Here is a 19262-nt window from a genome sequence, read left to right as displayed (position 1 = left end):
ACCCCGCGTGACCCCCGATGATGATGATGTGCGTGTGCATGGGTGCGAATTGGAGAAGGAAAGCCGGTAGAAGCTGGTGTGTAACCCTCAGGTCGTGGGTCCGTGGTGTGCATGTCAGCGTGGGATCAGGAAAGACAACAAAAACAGGCGTTGGTCTTAGCAGCATTTGAAAGGTGCTGGTATATTTCACATTGGCGTTACAAAAAACATGTCAAACAAAGTGATGCTTGTGTCATCGATTCCAAACGAATAGACATGAGAATCAATAAAAGGGCATGCTCGAACTTAAGACAGGTGACATTCCCAAAAGAGGTCATTGTTTTGTTTTGTTTTTTGTTTTGTTTTTTTTTTTTTCATCGATGGATTCTTTTAATAACGTTTTATAAGCAATAACATATTCCATTTTATAGAAAATAAACATCTCTAGGAAATACTATACACAATTATATTAGTACATCACATCTTACATTTAAACAGCGTCAAATACTTATATATATACACCATTAAATAACGAGCTTTGTAAAAGAGAGTTTGGTGTGACGTTTTTGCGCTTTCTCTTCTGCTCTAATACTTAAATATGTCTCCTTTTGATATGACCAATACTGGTGACTGGCGCCCCCCACAGGGCGTTGTTATATAGCATGGCAGACTGGAAGAGGCTACATTGGAGAGATACACAAACGGACGTGTAATGAAACTCTGGGTTGGGTGTCTATCTTTTCCGCGTGGCTGCAGTAGGTAGAGATGGCGAAGTTGCCCTACGTCACGTGGCGACGGGTGGACCACAGTACTTCTAAACCGCACAGCCGTTATTATGAGACAAGATGGTGGCCCGGCTCCCGGTTTGGACCCCCGGAGCCCTGCAGAACATACCGGCGTTTGCACACAGCTCAATGGGAATGACAGTCTCAAACAGTTTATCTTCTCTCCCCCCCCCCCTTTTTTTTTTATATTTCCTTTTTTTTTTTTTTTTCTGAAGACCACAAAGCCTGACATATACCAAGGTTGACGCATGATGTCGTATAGTCGTTTAATGCACATCAAAATACATCTCCGAAGATAAGAGCGTTATATTAAAATACTGCGTCCTTTTTTTTTTCCTCCTCGTGACTCCTCACCATCGATATTTAGAACCTGTAAAGCACGCCGTCATGTACACTTTTCCTGTTTTTTCTCCTTTTTTTTTTTTCTTCTTCTTGTTTTTAACACGTACGCGCACATTGAGATAGTACGTCCAGCGGTAGGCTGCTGCTTTTCGATGCGTGACATCTTGAATTGGAAACGCGCTTCTTTGCTCGCACACATATGCAGAAACTCACAGACATCGATGTAGAATGACAGTTCTATGATTATCGCACACACACACACACACACACACACACACACACACACACACACACACCTCTTGGCCCGCCAACAAGGTGGCCAGAGGGATGCTCCTATCCAATCAGTGTCCGCCAGGTGTCTGAGTATGATAGCAACCCATCCGGAGGCAGAAAACACACACACACACGCCCCGTTCTGCATTTCAAACAGCCCTCCTTCTCTCTCCCCCCCCCCCCCCCCCTGCACCGGGCCTTGGGCAGCGATCTCTGAAACGCAGTCTTTCCTCCTGTCGAGCGGTGCTGCCCGCCTCCTGCCTTTTTTTTCGCCTTCCACGGAGGGGCCGAGTTGAGATAACGCCTGTCCGGGCCAGGTCGAGGGAGCGGCCATCCTCTAGTGTTCGTATTGCTGCTTGCCCCGCCTCACAAAAGGCCTCCCCGTCCCCAGCCCGGCTGCCTGGCGCGCCTGTTTGTCAACACGCCTCCCCCCCCCCCCCTCCCTCCCCCCGTTGTCAAGTATAGGTTGGCAGGATGGCATTTTCTCTGCCATGCTGCATAGGTGGTGCTTGCCTGATACGGAGGTGGTGGAGGTGGTACGACGGGCTATCTTACAGATCCTGTGGAAGGAAAAGGAGAGGGGGAGAGAAGGAGAGGGGGGGGAGAGGGAGAGAGAGACCGCTTTACATTTGGAGGAGAGTGCTGCGGGGCTCTGTGCGAGTTGGACAACACAGCAGGTGGAGGGGGTGGTGTGCTACTGTCTCCCCCCTGTGTGCATGCATGTGTGTGGGTACGTGTTGTCAAGCTACAGTGCCTCTGCTGCATCGGCCTTACACGCACAACACCGCAATGTGTTTGTGTGTGTGTGTCTGCACTGCTCTGCATAGACCGTGTGGAGGCACATTTAATGTGCACGCATAAGCTCAGGTTGTGTGTGTGTGTGTGTGTGTATCCGAAATTGCACATGCATGAAAACCGATGTGGGGTTGGTGGGTGGGTGAGGCGACTGCAGCACACTGTGAAACATGAAAACTGCACACAAACGTGCACGGTGTATGCGCATGTGTGCAGCCATGCCTGTCCGTGTGTGTGTGTGTGTGTGTGTGTGTCCGTGTGTGTGTGTGTGTGGCCAGATACACATGTGAGGCTCTGCAGCGTGCAGACATGAAAGCGGGCTGGCTGCAGCGTGCAGGAGTGGAGAGATGGATGCAGCCGGCCGGTGAACCGGCGCCGCTGTGAAAGACACAGCGGGAACGCCTTCTAATTGCGCTGGTGTGGTGGCGGCGGAGGAGGGCCGTCTCCCCCTTTATCCTCCACCGCAGCCCGCCCACCCCCGTATCGCTCTTAGTCTCTCTCGGTCGTGGTATCTCTCCTTCTTTTCCGTCTCTCTCTCTAAATCCCTGCCGCTCTCTCTCTGAACTAGCAGTCGTCCATGCTTACACCCCGGACACAGACCAGCAGCTCTGCTCTCTTCCTTCTTGTCTCCCCCCTCTCGCTCCCTCTTTCTTTCTTTCTCTCGCTCCCTCTTTGAAGTTCCTCTCACTCGCTCCCTCTCTCTCTCTCTCCCTCGCTATCCCCTCCCTGGAGTATCCCTTTTTCAATCTTTCCTACCTTCATAATCTGTCTAATTTAAAAAAAAAATTTTTTTATTCTTCCCTATTTCTCGGTCAGTTTGCGTGTCTACCCTCCTCAGTTCGCCACTCTCTCCCCCCTTTCGCTCCTTCTCTTTCATTCCCCCATCCTTCTTTCCTTTTGTTCTCACTGAGGTGCAGCACCAAAAAAAAAGAAGCCTGTCTCCCTTCTCCGCATCACTCGCACTCTTCCCATCTCCCTGTTTCCATCCACCTCTCCTCCTCCCCTGCTCCACGTGTGAAGACGGTGCTGCTCAGCTGTGGATGAACCTGCCTGGGTGTCCAAAGGATGCACCCCTGACCTCTTGAGGGTCCACAGGCGATGATTTTGATCGTGTGTGTGTGTGTGTGTGTGTGTGTGTGTGCGTGCTCCTCCCTTTGATTAGGCTGTGCAGCATGCTAAATTGGCACAGCACAACCCCCCCCCCCCACACACACACACACAGGCCCTCAGATCCCTCAGCTGATGACAGCTCTGCCTCAGCCTACTCCCAACATCCCCTCTCTCTCTCTCTCTCTCTCTCTCTCTCTCTTTCTGTTTCTTTCTCTCGGTCTATTTCTTATGCTAGACGTGGGAGTGGAGGTGAAGAGGGGAGGGGGAGAAAGAAGAAAGCAGATGAGATGAGAGAAAGGCAGAGAGGAAGGGATGAGGATGGATGAAGGGAGGAGGGTTGGAAACGAAAAGGGGGCGCAGGAGCGATGGGAGGTGAACAAAGTGGAGAGAGGGAGAGAGAGCAGCGGGATAGCAGAGAGGAGCGACATAAGCAGAATGGAGAAAAAAGGAGAAGAGGAAAGAAAAATAGCATGAGAAAGGGGGGGTGGAGAGAGACTGAGTGGGTGGAGAAGGACGCAGGCAACGGTGGTGGTGGAGGGGAGGTTGTTTTGATCAGCAGCTTGCTTTTCAACCCTGTCAGTCTGCGCATAGGGGAGGCGGAGAGAAGGAGGGAGAGAGAGAGAGAGAGAGAGAGAGAGTTAGGGAGAGGGTGACGGAGAGAGAGGAAGGGGAGGGCGACTGTTGCTGCTGCCTCAATGCACCGCTGCTCCCTGCTGAATGTCAGCATCCCTCCCCTCATCCCTTCCTCGCTCCTTTTCTATTTGACCTTCCTCCCTGTGCTGCAGTGCACAGATGCCACCAGCAGATAGCGCCTGTCTTAAAGCCAACCACGGTGGACTGTCGCCACCAAAACAAAACCTTGACCGGATGTAATCCCAGGCGGGGCTGTCGGGCGGCACAGCAGCATGACACGAGGCAGATCCTGAAGTGGTACAGCCTTCTGAATGTCACGTCGGTGAGATGGCTTTGTCTTGCCAAGGTCATTGGGTGTATATATATATTGATTTGGAAATGGATCAGTCAATCCCAAGACGAGATCCAGAGCCTTCAAAGGTTTCCCAGATAGCAGACACATTTGGGCCTAATCTGGGGCACTTTTGGCACTTATGGCTCGGTTACGGCACTGGCAACTGTTGTGTGAGCCAGACGTGGCACAAATGTCATAACCCGAGCCTGACCTGGGTTATGGCAACTGTTGTGTGGGCCAGATGTGGCACAAATGTCATAACCCGAGCCTGACCTGGGTTATGGCAAGTGTTGTGTGGGCCAGATGTGGCCCAAATTTAATGAACCGGGCTTGACTTGGGTTACAGCACATACTGCATGGGTCAGATGTGGCCCAAATGTCATAACCCGAGCCTGACCTGGGTTATGGCAACTGTTGTGTGGGCCAGATGTGGCCCAAATGTCATAAACTGAGCTTGACCTGGGTTATGGCAAGAGTTGTGTGGTCCAGATGTGGCCCAAATTTAAAGAACCGGGCTTGACTTGGGTTATAGCACATACTGCATTGGCCAGATGTGGCCCAAATGTCATAAACTGAGCTTGACTTGGGTTATGGCAAGAGTTGTGTGGGCCAGATGTGGCCCAAATGTCACAACCCGAGCCTGGCTAGGGTTATGGCAAAGTGTTGTGTGGGCCAGATGTGGCCCAAATTTAATGAACCGGGCTTGACTTGGGTTACAGCACATACTGCATGGGCCAGATGTGGCCCAAATGTCATAAACTGAGCTTGACCTGGGTTATGGCAAGAGTTGTGTGGGCCAGATGTGGCCCAAATGTCACAACCCGAGCCTGGCTAGGGTTATGGCAAAGTGTTGTGTGGGCCAGATGTAGCCCAAATCTAATGAACCGGGCTTGACTTGGGTTACAGCACATACTATGTGGGCCAGATGTGGTCCAACTTTAATGAGCCAGGCTTGACTTAGGCACATGCCGTGTGGGCCAGAAGAAGGCCCACACACCTGGACCTGTGGCCGAGCTGAGGCAGACACACTCCACCTGAGTCAACGCCGTCATTCAAGGCCAGATGTGGGCCGTGAGATAACTGCAGATGTGGGCCTAAAGATTCTTTGCTATCTGGGTTGGTGTTGGCATAAAGACACGTCATCATTTGACTGAGCACTTACACACAACGTGGAATGGACACCACCGCTAGATTTGGCTGTTTTGTTTTGTTTGTTTGTTTACTTGCTGTTGAAAATTGTGTTTTCTGTCGCGGTGGTTCACATCCGTGGGTCGCGGAGGGCCAAAAGTATGCAGGTTTTATCTCCATCCAGACACAACAACAGCTGGCTTCACTAATTTGCTCTTAATTCGTACAATCAGACGGCTTTCTTTTTTTTGGCTGGAAGTGAATACCTGTGTATTTTCGTCTCTGTGTCATGTTAAGAAAACCCCACCGCTCTACCCAGAAAATGGCCCGAGGCTTGAGAGAGAGAGAGAGAGAGAGAGAGAGAGAGAGAGAGAGAGAGAGTAACATGCGAGCTTGCTTCTCGTCTACGATGAGGGGAAGGGGTGGAAGGTGGACGAGAGGTGGAATGAGGGGGGATGAAAGCGGAGGAACGGGGCGGAGGGAATCAAAAGTACAGCGGTTAGAGTGCAGACCGCTTAGAGCAGTACGAGCACTAATGAGCGTTTTGATCGTAAGTCGCACACACACACACACACACGCACACACAGACACACACACTGACAGCCTGTTGCCTCGGGAGATGCCAAGATGCATCTCCATGGCTCCACAAATCTCCTGCAAGTAACGCTCCCCTGCCTCCTTCAGGCTGTCAGTGTGTTCATCGGTCACGGGTTTGTCACGTCTGCAGGCCGGTCGATGCAGGATTCATCGTTAATCAGTGTAGTGCCAATCAGCGGAAGTCAGCTACAGACGTACCGTATCTTCTCCACGTGCACGTGTGTCCGCGTTAGAGCCTGCGTGCACGTTTCTCTGCACGCCCGCGCCCTCTTGTTTGCCAGCTTGTGTGTGCGCGTGTGTGTGTGTGTGTGTGTGTGTGTGTGTCTGTTTGAGGCTTTGAAGGTCATTTGCTTACCTCGTGTTTGGGACATTTGACGGAGAAGTCGTCCTCATGGAACGTGCAGCCTAGAGTGGGCGGGAGGAAGGCAGAGAAGAGAGAGGGGGAGGAGCTTGAGGCTGAGCGCACAGCAAATAGACAATATTAAAATGGACAGTGAGGTGGATGAGGGACACACACACCCCCCAGACAGCATCCGGATGTGGGCCATTTCAGGCAATGATGCGACACTGACGGCCTTCTTCTGGCCCTGACAGAATGGATGTGAGCCTGAAGTGGCCCACATGTGGCCCAAATATGCCAAATCAGACGTGGGCCTTTTTTTGGCAAAGACGCGGTGCTCTCGGCAACATGTGATCTGGATGTGACCCGGAAGCGCCCCGTGTGGTAAATGGTGAACATGGCCCAAATATCACAAAACAAATATGGCCCACCTTTGGCAAATATGCGGCACATGTGGCATTGCTATGGCGTGGTTCTGGCCCAGATCTGGCAAACAGGGGCGGACCGCCCAAGTGCCGTCATTCCACGCGGTATGCGGGCCGGATGAAAGTGTCGGATGTGGGACGGGTCCGGGCCACAGCAATTTTGCTATCTGGGACACACACATGCGTGCCCCCCCCCCCCCCACATACACACACACCACCCAGGACTGTACCCTCATTCCCAAAGAGCAAAAAGAAAAAAGCCCGGAAAAGACACAGAGGTCAAGTTGGAATGAAAAATGAGAGAAAACAGGCAAGACTGCGAAAGAGAAAGCGAGCGAAGCAGACAGGCAGACAGACAGGCAGACAGACAGGCAGGCAGGCAGGCAGACAGACAGGCAGGCAGGCAGACAGACAGGCAGACAGGCAGACAGGCAGGCAGACAGACAGACAGGCAGGCAGACAGGCAGACAGGCAGACAGACAGGCAGGCAGGCAGGCAGACAGACAGGCAGGCAGGCAGACAGACAGGCAGGCAGACAGACAGGCAGGCAGACAGACAGACAGGCAGGCAGGCAGACAGGCAGGCAGACAGACAGGCAGAGGCAGAGCGGGAGCAAAGACAGAGAGCGAGTGGATGAGTTGTGATGCAGGCAGGCAGCCGGACATGGCCGGTGCACTCAGCGGGATTAAAAAGACGGCCCGCTCTCCTCCCCGCGCTGGCTCGGCAGACGTGGCAGGCCTTCTAATCCCCGGCGCTGTGCTCCCGTGGCGTGAGGTAATGGTAAGGGGAAGCCATGCAGCATATGTGCTGACGCCCGGCCGCCGCGCACACGTCGCTGTCAGGAGCGAGCCGGGGGGCGCGCCCGTTGCTGTGCATGCGCGAGCACGATGCGTTTTTAAAAGAAACGTGCGGGGAGGCGTCCATTCATTCATCCATTCAGGCGGGCGGGCGGCCGGCTGGCCGGCCGGCCGGGCAGGAAGCCACACGTGCACGCACGCGAGCGCACACACTCCCACTCAGTCCCCAGGCAGGCAGGCAGGCAGGCAGGCAGAATGGATGGATGGAGCCACAGGGGCTGCGGGTCAATAATGCACACATACACACACTCCTCCTTCCTTCACCTCCTCCATCTTTCCCTCTCGCACACACACTCTCCAGGGTCTCACTCTCCCCTCATCATCCCCTTTATTCAGCCCCCGACCCCTCCGATCTCCCCTGGCACTCTCAGACGTCTCTGCTATCACTCAATAATGTTCTTTCTTGATGCATTTTCCCATCTCTCGTTTTATCCTCCCATCTACTTTCCCCACCCTTCTCCTTCTTCAGGATGTAATTTTTCCCCTTCTTTTTCTACCTGGCTCATTTGCCCCCCCCCCCCCCACCTTAATTTCCCACCCCCCAATCCCCTCCTCCTCATCTCTTCTCTCACTCCCTTGCTTTTCTTCCCTCCCCATCCCTCGTTGCGTCCTGATTCTCTCCATCTCCCCTCCCTTACCTATCTCTTTGGCGCAGACGTAGTGGTATTTGTGAGTGCAGCCTCTCCAACAGCAGCTGAGGGACGCCCCCGTGATCTGGCACTTGTAGCAGCTCTGGAGTTGGGCAGACAGGCAGACAGAAAGAGAGACGGGATTGAGACGCAAACGGAGGAGACGAAGAGGAGGGAAGGTTAGACGGGAAACAAGAGGAAGGAGATAGAGAGAGGCAAGAGGCAAACGGACTGTTGAAGAATTTGGTACGCGCCCCCCAGTCAGAGTTGTCATCATTTCAGTGTCCGATATGTCTCCAGTATTCAAAGATGTATGCTAGTGTGTACAACGTTTTTACACAAAACATGAGTCACCGTCAGAATAGTATCTTACCGTTTGGGCCGAGCTTCTGGCAGCCTCCTTTAGACCATACAGTCTTCCAGCCACCATGATCACCCCCTTGGTCCATATGGCGCAGTTTTCGTGGGCCCAGTGTTCCTTAGCCTCCGCTTCTGTCTGTAGCCTCTGAAGCAAGCTGCCGCCGCTGTCTCGGTCGCCAGAGGCCCCTGTGGGGTTGCTTTGTGCGGCCTGAAGCTGCCTCATCCTCCTGAACCTCTCTCGGAGCGTCAGCCTCCGGGGCCCGCCCTCACGACCGGCTTTTTCTATCCGTTCGGCCCGCCTGTGACGCCAGTGATGGCAGCCCCCGCTACTGCCCTCTTGAGGGGACACTTCTGTACTGCACTCCTTTTCAGCGTTACCCTGCTCTTCGTCCTTTGAGGACCTGACTGGCTCCTCACAGCCGTTGCTGCTACAATTGGTGGCCCTGTCTGGGATTTCCCTGAAACATTTCGTGTGTGCGACTGACAGAAGTTTCCGTGGGATGCTGTCCTCTGTGTAGTAGGGTCCACACAAATCCCCCAGATCTCTGTAATTTGCTGGCTTTCCGCACAGGCAACACGTAAGACCCCTGTCCGTTAGGTTCGTGTGAACTATGGGTCCCTGTAGCATCACCATGGTGTACGGTACTACTTTAGCAGCAGTGATGGGATTTCTCATTTTGGCCAGTGTCTTTTTCCTACGTTTCTGAAGAAGCGTTGCCTCCTCAGGCCTGTTGACGATAGTACACCATGAGTGAAAGTCTCTAGAGCTGTTGATTTGCACATATGGACGGAAGGACAGCTTGATATCCCTCTGGAGGGATCTTGGTTTGATCCTTTTCACAGAAATGGTCTCAGTCTGTTTCTCCGATATTGTCACAACAGGACCCACAACACCTTTCTTCCCTTTTTCTCTTTCCCTTTCATCCTTTTCTCTCTCCTCTTTCTCTGACTGTTCGCATCCTGCTGCTCTCACCACCGCCTCGATGACCTCGATGGCGTCTTTCATACCAGGCTTCGGCCCTGGTTTTTTGTGCACCTTCACGGGCTTGCCAGGCAGCTGCTCTGCCGGTGCCCTGCCTCGTCTCCTCTTGGCGGGGTTTGCTGAAGGTTTTCTGCCTCTCCGGGGCTTCTGTATAGGTTCTGTGCTTGTAACCTGGGGGACCTCAGTGATTTCACCTGGGCTGATTGGGAAAGGGATATGGGGCTCCGTGGCGGATATTTCCACCTCTTCCTGGTTTTGTTGTTGTATTGCTGTTTCGATATGTGTTTCCACAGCTGCCTCTGTTTCCTCTGTAGAGCCCTGATCTTTTTTCTTCTTCCTCCTCTGCTTCAGGTGCATCTCATGGTTGTTTTTGATAGCCCTCTGCTTGGCTAGCCGTGGCGTCGTAACTATCAGGCTCCCTGTTTCCAAAGCTACTATGGAGGCGTCTGTACTCTCCACCATGGCCCATCTCTTCCTCTTGGATTTGCTGGGCTTGGTGGCTTCAGCTGAGACTGATACCCCTGCCAAGGCCTGTTGTATCCACTCTGGCTGAGCTGCTGCCTCCATCTGGGTGCCCGACGAATTCCAAACCACGTCACTCGCTGCTTCTTCCTGTGGACCTTGGCTGTCTATTGTCTCCCCCTGTCTCGCCCCTTTCAGTTCAATGTTTTCCTTTCTTATCTCTTCCTGCCTACCTGCCTCTCCCCTCACCTGTTGTCTAACCCCCTCCAGTTGTGATGCTTGTTGTCTCAGTTCCTGTCTTTCCCTGTTTTGTGTTGCACCCTCTTTTCTCATTCCCCCTTCCGCTTGTCTCACTCCCTCTTCCTGTCTAGCTTCGGCTATTTTCCCCGCTCTCTGTTTCACATTGGTGCTACTATTTGCCATAGCTATCTCACTCTCTTTCAAGACATACTGAGACAAAGCCTTGGATGTTGTGTCGCCGGTTAGAGGGTTTTCTGCCTGGGGGGTCAGTAGGTGTTTCTTTGAACTAGGAGATGTAATTTTCTGCACCATAGCCTCGTATTTCTGCCCTCTGCCTTTGCGTGGTGGGAGGACTTTTGTTTTAGTGGGGCACTGGGGGGGCGCAGCAGCTGGCACATCACTGATGATGTCTGTTTCACCCACGGTTGGAAGTGTCTCTTTGGTTAGGGGAATGCCCACAGAGGCTTTTTTAGGTGGCCCTCGCTTTCTTTTGGGCCCGGGAACACCCCTGTCCATGGATTTGGATGATGTCTGTTCTTCCAGTGGACTTTCTGAAGGTGATTGTTTTGGTTTGGGCTTCGGGCCTCTTTTTTTCTTAACTGGTATTAGAGGTGGTCCTGGGCTGGGTTTTCGTTTTAGTGGAAGTATTGTGTTTTCTTGATGTTGGTCAGGGGCAGGTTGGACAAGCAGGGCAGGAGGAGCAGTTGACATATCTGTGTTTTTGTCTGAAGAAGGAAAGATAGAGAGATTCTGTTCTTTTACTGGAGACTCTTCTGCTTTTAGAGGAACCTCACTGGCTTTTAATTCTGTCAAACTCTGGGGTACTATATCCTTCTCGGGGATGACCTTAACTTTCTCTTGTGAAAGCTTATCCTGTGAAGACTTTCTGGATCTCAAGACCATATTCTTAGTATCCTTTACCGATTCTTTTACTTCATCATCTTCTTGTTTTTCTTCTAGATATACTTGTTTTACCTCTGGGTTTATTTCTGACAGAGTTGGTTTTGAGCTCTTCCTGCCTCTACCTTGCAATCCTGTCAAAGGCTGATTAGCTCCTTCCTTTTGTATCAACTTTGCTTTAGAAAGTGAGCCTTTGGGGCGACCTACTGGAGCTTTGGAGGGCATAACATCAGAAGGGGGAAGAATGTCTGCTGGCTTTGACCCTGCTTTTGGACCTTGCTTCAGTGCTGGTTTTGGAATGGGTTTTTGTCCAGATTTGGATCCAGGTTTTGGCCCAGGTTTTGAACTTAGTTTGGGGCCTGATTTACGTTTTACAGGGGACTCGACTTTCACTGGTGACTCATCAACATTTGGGACAGGTTTTAGACCTGGTTTGGGGCATGGTTTAGATCCAGGCTTTAGCCCAGGTTTAGGTCCAGATTTTAAACCATGTTTGGGACCTGGTTTTTGACTTGGCTTTGCTGCTGGCTTTGGACCAGGCTTTGGTCCCGATTTGGCCCCAGGTTTTGAGCCTGGTTTAGGCCCTGGTTTTCTTTTCACATTAGGCTCAACTTTAGGAGGCAAATCAGGTGCATTGAAAGAGCGAGTGCACATTCTAGAACGAAAGCCGTCTGCTAGTGGTTTAGGTGTCTCGTTCAAGATGCACTCCTGGTGTGTGAGGTCCATCGGATCAGAAAAGAGTACAGTTTTGCTGGGGGGCATGCAGGGATTCTGTGGAGGTGAGGGGGCTCCTTCCTCCTCTTTCTCCCCCTCCCTCTCCAAGCTCAGCTGTTGTCTTGTTCCCCCACCTGAGTGCACAAGTCTCCTTCTGCCTCTGATGTGTTTACGTCCAAAGGACCGTGGCTGAGCAGATGGGGCCATAGGCTCAGGCTTGGCTGAGGGGGTCACAGCACTGGGGCAGCTGATGCCTGGCTCCATGTCCTCGTCACCTTTCTTCGGGGAGGGTGGTGTGTCGGCCCAAGAGGGGGCTGAGGGAAGTATCGACTTGCCAGGCAGCTGAGGGGAGTCTGGCTCCAGCACTTTAGCGTCACCATGATCAATATGATCCCGAGCCTGAGGCGGAGGTGTTGCCTTGTCCTTGAGAACAGAGAAGACAGGCATAGTGGACTGTAGCTGAAGAGTTGTGTCACCGATCACCATCCCTTTTTCAGAAACATCTGCCGTCACTGTTGCCACTGCAACATCTGGATGCACAGCTGTCCCTGCAGGATCAGAGTCAGTGTGAAACTCAGTGCACTGGCTCACTGTCCTGCTGCAGAGATCTCCAGAAAGCCTCTCTGGCCCCTCTCTATTATTAATGCTCTCCTCAGTCGATGGCTGTTTCACACTCTTCCCCTCCCCCACTCCCTCCCTCACCTCTGCAGTCAGAGGAGGGCATAGAGAGTGTTGCAGCAGTTCTTGTTGTATTTCTTCTTCCTCCTCCTCATCAGCCACCTCCTCCTCCTCCTCCTCCTTTTCTCTGCTCTCTCTCCTCTCTGAGTCCCTCTCATCCAAAGCCTCACAGCGGGAGGTTGGTGAGGTGTTCTCTGAGCTGTCCTCCTTTTCTGTGGAATATTGATCCTGTTCAAGGTCACCCCTTGAAATGAAAGGCGATGTTTTCATCGAGCTCTCTGAGGCAGTGGGAGATTCAGATTTGAAGGCCTCTGATTTCAACTCTTGGCCCATATGTCCCTTGTGGCTGGAGTCGGAGAGAGCTGTGGGAGACTGTTCCACTGAGTCTCTTGTGTCAGAGTCATATTTACTCTGGACCCCTTGGTATACTGTTTCCTCAAAGCAGTAGCTCCTCTCTGTCACCCCTTTGCTTATTTTGCTGTAGAGAGCCAGGCCCTTCTCGTCCTCTGACCATTTATCCAGCTTTTCAGGAGAGCTCATTGTGACCATGTCTTTCTCTTGGATTGGAGTCTTTTTTAATGTTGTTTCTTCTTCATCAGGTGTTTTCTCTGTCCAGGCAGATTCTTCAAAGTTCTCTTTAACAGGTTCACTGATTCGTTGGATATCTGGAGGGGAGTCTCTCTCTTGTTTCATTGGGCTGGGGATGGTGATGCTGGTGGGAGACCTCTCATCCCCTATGCTCTTCACGGGAGTGTTCATGCCATCTCCACCCTGTCCTGACTGAGACCTGGGGTCAGGGGTCATGTTGTGGAGGCCAGAGTCCCCAGACCTAGTGGACATATCATCTGGAGATGTCATGGAGCAGGAGGAGGCTGTATCCAAGCTGAGGTGGGTGTTGTTAGGGGCCTGGGCGGGACTTCTGCCCTGCCCGCAATAGTAATAGCTCCTCTCCAGTTGCTCATCGCTGCTGCTGGAGTAGCCTCCTTCATGGAGCTCCATGGGCAGTGGCTGGTGTTGTGGAGTTGAGTAAGGGTCCTGCAATGGTCCCACACCAATACCACTGCCCCCTCCTTCTTGGTAAGGAGGGCTTTTGTACTCCTCCCCCTTTTTAATGGAAGCCCCGCTGCCAGCACTGCTGTTACTCCCCCCACTGCTGCGCTTGCTGCCTTTCTTGTTGGCCACCAGGGCCTCGGAGAGCAGCAGCTGCTGGACATTGTTGGAGATGTTCTCCACCTGAGAGGTGAGGGCGTTCAAACTCCACAAGCTAGGGTTGGACAGCAGCTTCTCTGAGAAGCGTTCCTTCATTGTAGGCCCCTGTGAAGTGGAGGTGTAGCTGTGTGGAGCCCCATGGGGCACATTAGGTGAGGGGTGTGAACGTGGGGGCATCAGCATGGTGGTTGCACTACTTTGCTCCTGTATGCCTGCCGAGGAGGATGAGGATGAAGAGGCTGCCCCTGGGGTCATGGGAGGTTGGCCGTACTGAAAAGATTCTGGATTTGTCATTAATGGCGAGGGGGTGGAGCTATAAGATGGGGAGCGGCCAACTGATCTAGCAGGTGAGTGGCTGGAGGAAGGGCTACAGGTCTGGTAGTACTGTTCTGGTGATCTTACTGACAGCTCTGACAGGCAGTAGTTTTGCTGGGGCTGGTTGTAGTGTTGATATTTGGGGTGGGGCTCCTGGGGGTTAGGCATGGCCTGTAAGGAGGGCTGTTGCTCATAAGCCCTGGTGGGAGGCTGTTGGTAGCCGTAACTGTTCTGAGTGGACCTGTAACTCCCCTGCTTCAGGCTGCTGTGGCCACTAATTTGTCTGGCATACTGGGAGGTGGGGGGCATGTTATAGCCTTTGTAGCAGTGGGGCATGGGGCTGCACTTCTCCATGTAGTGGGGAGAGGGAGAGGGTGAGTGCTGTGGGTAGTGGAGGTGGCTCTGGGGATACATGAGTGGAGAGGGGGCAGGGTTGGGTGGGTGCGTCTGATGGTGGGGGCTAGTGTAGGCTGGAGTGGAGGGCTGGTGGCACTGGCCTTGGGAGTGACCTAACATGTTCTGGTCCATATACTGGGATGAGCCAGGGGTATGGGGACCGGCAGGCTCCATACGTCCCACCATCTCCTGGTCATACTGACCAAGCTGGCCTGGGTCTTCCCACTTCTGCTGGAGATGGCCCTCACTCATATACTGAGCTGAGTAATTCCCAGGGCCCATGTGGTTACTATAACCTCCAGGGCCCTGCAGGTGTTGGCTAGAGGGTGGAGGAGGCACTTTGCTCCCTCGGTAAGGCTTCTTTGCCTGAAGGGGTGCTGATACCCCATTTCCACCTCCGTTCCCCCCACTACTGCCTGTGTAGCCAGGATAGGCTTGCTGGCTGTAAAAGTCCTTCGGTCCTCCTCCAGACCCTGGTCCTCCAGCTTGGGATATGCCTGTCTGAGTAGCCAGCTGGTGGGCATCATAGCCTTGCCTGGTGTGCCCAGGGCCTGGGCCTGGATGGGGACCCGGGCCTGGGTGCGGGTGCTGTGGCTGAGGGTGGTGTGGGTGTTGCCGGTAGGTCTCTAGGCGGGATAGCTCATGGGGCTCTTGCTGGTAGCAGGGTTGGTTGCTGTGGTAACCACCACTGCGCTCACGGAAGGACTGCATGGCACCGTCTGCGTGGCTAGAGCAGGGAGGGGGAGGTGAGATGGGGAAGGGGGGAGGGGGGTTCGGGGTCCTGGAGGACACAAGGGCGGGGGGGGTTGGGGGGTTGAAAGGAGGAGCAGGAGAGATAGATAGATACAGAGAGAGAGAGAGAGAGAGAGAGAGAGAGAGAGAGAGAGAGAGAGATGGTTAGTGCTGCTAAACGGGGGATTTATCCATCCAGCATTCTCTCCTCTCATCTCCAATCTTTAATTCTCTTTATCGCTCACCTAGCAAGATCAGATTCACTACAAAATCCTTCCCTCCCAGAGAACCCTTACAGATGATATTTTGTACACACACACACACACACACACACACACACACACACACATGCACTAGCACATGAACGCACATGCAGAATATAATTTCAGCTCAAATCTGATTCATATTCCCCCACATTTCACATAAATTAATGCATACTTCTCAATGCACACACAACTATTTATTCCCTTTTCTTTCACATACATGAAGAAAGCCTGCATGTGTATGTTATTGACCGAGAGCGTGTGTGTGTGTGTGTGTGTGTTTGTCTGTGTAAGCATGCACATGTTTGTGTGTTTGTAAGATGGCCACTCAATGTCACGGGCGTTAAAATCTGTGTCAGCCTCTCAAGATGGAGGGACAGAGATGTGATGCCGTCTCTGGAGCTGTGATTGACATGTCACAGTGTGAGGGGGGGGGGAGTATTGTGTGTATCACCGCCTTCTATTTCTGTTTGTAGAATTGTGTACCTGTGTGTGTGTGTGTGTGTGTGTGTGCACACGGGCATGTGTGTTCGTCGTGGAGATGAGTAATCTTTCAGTTCCAAAGACAGCGTGCAAAGGCGAGCACACAACCTTTGGACAACCTCCTCTCTCTGACAAGGCACTGCCCGGGAGCCAAAATGGACGGGCCAAGGACACCAACACACCAACAACCACACACATCGATATGTGATGTGCTCAGAGACGAGCAACTGCTGGCACATCAAACCACACTGTGCCGTGTCCTTTCCCTCACGTCCACTCTGGGAGTTCCTCCCTGACTGAGCCGACCTGTCAGCTGTGGTGGTTAGCATCCTGTAGCTGATTTATCGTTACGTAATACACATAAAGGATGCCCACATAGCAAAATTGCTGTGGCCCGGACCCGTCCCACACCCGACACATTCATCCGGTCCACATACAGCGTGGAATGACGGCACTTGGGCGGTCCGCTCCTGTTTGCCAGATCTGGGCCAGAACCAAGCCATAGCAGTGCCGCATGTGCCACATATTTGCCAAAGGTGGTCCATATTTGTTTTGTGATATTTGGGCCATATTCACCATTTACCACACGGGACACTTCAGGGTCACATCCGGATCACATGTTGCCCAGAGCACCGCGTCTTTGTCAAAAAAGGCCCACATTTGATTTGGCATATTTGGGCCATATTTGCTGTTATACATGTGGGCCACTTCAGGCTCACATCCATTTTGTCAGGACCAGAAGAAGGCCACCAGTGCCGCATCATTGCCTGAAGCGGCCCACATCCGGATGCTGTCTGGGTTGTTGTTTGGTATCAAATATCCTCCCTGGGGTGTCCAGGTAGCATAGCGGTCTAGTCCATTGCCTACCAACATGGGGATCGCTGATTCGAATCCCTGTGTGCCTCCGGCTTGGTCGGGCGTCCCTACCGACACAATTGGCTGTGTCTGCGGGTGGGAAGCCGGATGTGGGTGTGTGTCCTGGACGCTGCACTAGCGCCTCCTCTGGTTGGTCGGGGCACCTGTTCGGGGAGGGGGGGAGGGGACCCAGATAGCCAAGAATCTTTGGCCCAAACATGGCCCTCATCTACAGTTATCTTACGGCCCACATTTGGCCTTGAATGACGGCGTTGACTCAGTTGTGAGTGTGGCCGCCTCAGCTCAGCCTCGGGTCCACCTTATATGGCCCACATCTGGAGTTCTCGCATGAAATTTGGGCCACATGTGGCCCACATAGTATGTGCTGTAGCCCAAGTCAAGGCCGGTTCATTACATCTGGGCCACGTCTGGCCCACACAACAGTTGCCAGTGCCGTAACTTAGCCGTAAGTACCAAAAGTGCCCCAGATTAGGCCCAAATGTGTCTGCTGTCTGGGTAGCGTGAGCCCCCCCCCCCACGCGCTGCGTCCCCCCTGGTGAAACTCCTCACTGTCAGGTGAAAAGAAGCAGCTGGCGACACCACATGTATGGGAGGAGGCGTGTGGTAGTCTGCAGCCCTCCCCGAATCGGCAGAGGGGGTGGAACAGCGACCGGGAAAGCTCCGAAGAGCGGGGTAATTGGCTAAGTACAATTTGGGAGAAAAGGGGGGGAACCCCCCCCCCCAAAAAAAAAGATCACCCCTGTGCTCTCTCGAAAGGGATGTAAGATAGAAGGGTTTGTTAGCAAAACAAACATCACAAGGCAACATTCTCTGAACCCCCCTCCCCCCCCCCCGTCTCATCTCCTCTCTCCTCCTCTCTCCTGCCGCGCAGTTGCGAGCTCCACTTCCCACTTCCCACTTCCCCCTTGGAAGTGGGAAGTGGGAAGTGTGACAGTCGGTGTGTGCGTGCTCTCAGCACACCAGTGGGAGTGTTTTTGTTTGGGGCTGTGTGTGTTTTATTTTGCGTGTTTGCTCGACTATGCCTGTGCACGTGCCAGTGTTTGTCTGTAAGCTTGTGTGTGTGTGTGTGTGTGTGTGTGTGTGTGTGTGTGTGTGTGTGTGTGTGTGTGTGTGTGTGTGTGTGTGTGTGTGTGTGTGTGTGAAGAGAGAGAGGAAGAGGAGGGGTGGAAAGAGCACTCTATAAAAGGAACAGTCACCTGGAGATGGAAGAACCGTGTGTGTGTGTGGAACCGTGTGTGTGTGTGTGTGTGTGTGTGTTTGTGTGTGTGTGTTTGTGTTTGTGTGTGTCAGCCAGTTCCAGTTCCGCATCCCAGCATTCGATCCACCCCTGGGACAGTGGCGCATCCCACCAGACGCACAGTGGCATTATTCATCTCCCAAACACACACAGGGTGTGTGTGTTTGTGCACAGTGAGGAGGTGATGTGTGTGTTTTTGGTCTGCATTTTTGCTTGCATGCACCGATGTGAGTTGTAAGCACTGCATGCGTGTGTGTGTGTGTGTGTGTGTGTGTGTGTGTGTGTACATGCTTTTGTATGCAGGTCGAACGTTTTCTGCAGTACCATATATACACCCACACATAGACACACACACACACACACACACACACACACACACACACACTCACGCACGGCGTCCCCTGGAGGCCTTCTGTCCTCCCTCTGGCCAGCCTGCAGCCTACTACTGCTCTACCAGCAATGGTGTGCGTGCGTGTGTGTGTGTGTGTGTGTGTGTGTGTGTGTGTGTGTGTGTGTGTGTGTGTGTGTGTGTGTGTGTGTGTGTGTACTTGTTTACACAGTGACCTAAATAAGGTGCTTATAAGGGACAGAGGTGAGGTTCGACCAAGCTCGCCCAGCACAGCAAGGAGGGTTCAGGCCTACATTTGCATATGGTATGGCTGTGTGCGCGCGTGAGTGTGTGTGTGTGTGTGTGTGTGTGCGCGTTCTTGTCTTTGTGTGTTTAAGCGTCTCCGATCTCCCCGACAACCGACCGCGCTGGAGAGCAGTTGATTGCGGTTTTCAACGTGTGTCCTCCTCCTTCAAAACAAAGCAACGCAAAACACGGCAACAACAAAACAAGCCTCTGCTGGAATCAATGTTTCATTTCCCCCTCTCTCTCTCTCTCTCTCTCTCTCTCTCTCTCTCTCTCTCTCACTGTCTCTCTCTCTCTCCTCCTTCTCCTCCTCCCACACACGTGCACACGCCCACCTGCATGGCCAGCCATAAATAAAAAACACACACACACACACACACACACACACACAGGCACTGTCTAGATTCCAAGCACGTTTTCCGTTTCTCCTTGCATCCCTCACTTCTCTCCCTCCTTCCAGCCCACCCCCACCCCTGTAACCCCCACTTCACTCCTGTCTTCTGCACACAGTCCCGGCACTGAGGAGACCCAAGACAGTGGCTGGATGACTGGCT

The 19262-nt window shown here is 52.8% G+C and overlaps 1 protein-coding gene across 1 annotated transcript; it reads right to left on the bottom strand.

Moving 5' to 3' along the window:
• Positions 1 to 6319: 6319 nt before the first annotated feature.
• On the bottom strand, positions 6320 to 15194 carry LOC130119868 (retinoic acid-induced protein 1). The gene is made up of 3 exons (XM_056288459.1): positions 8601 to 15194; positions 8237 to 8330; positions 6320 to 6381 (listed from the first exon to the last, which is right to left on the bottom strand). The coding sequence occupies exons 1-3, from the start codon at positions 15192 to 15194 to the stop codon at positions 6320 to 6322; spliced, it is 6750 nt and encodes a 2249-aa protein (XP_056144434.1).
• Positions 15195 to 19262: the final 4068 nt, after the last annotated feature.

This window comes from Lampris incognitus, chromosome 10 (genome assembly GCF_029633865.1).
Source record: "Lampris incognitus isolate fLamInc1 chromosome 10, fLamInc1.hap2, whole genome shotgun sequence".
NCBI classification, from domain to species: domain Eukaryota; kingdom Metazoa; phylum Chordata; class Actinopteri; order Lampriformes; family Lampridae; genus Lampris; species Lampris incognitus.
This window is presented reverse-complemented; position numbering and strand designations above follow the sequence as displayed.

What these genes read in the sequence shown, in the direction of transcription:
- LOC130119868 (XM_056288459.1), bottom strand. Translation starts at nt 15,194, where the DNA reads ATGCAGTCCTTCCGTGAGCGCAGTGGTGGTTACCACAGCAACCAACCC. An exon ending in CCAGAAGCTCGGCCCAAACG is followed by an intron (nt 8,331 to 8,600) that starts GTAAGATACTAT and finishes GCCCAACTCCAG; the next exon opens with AGCTGCTACAAGTGCCAGAT. An exon ending in CGTCTGCGCCAAAGAGATAG is followed by an intron (nt 6,382 to 8,236) that starts GTAAGGGAGGGG and finishes CGCCCACTCTAG; the next exon opens with GCTGCACGTTCCATGAGGAC.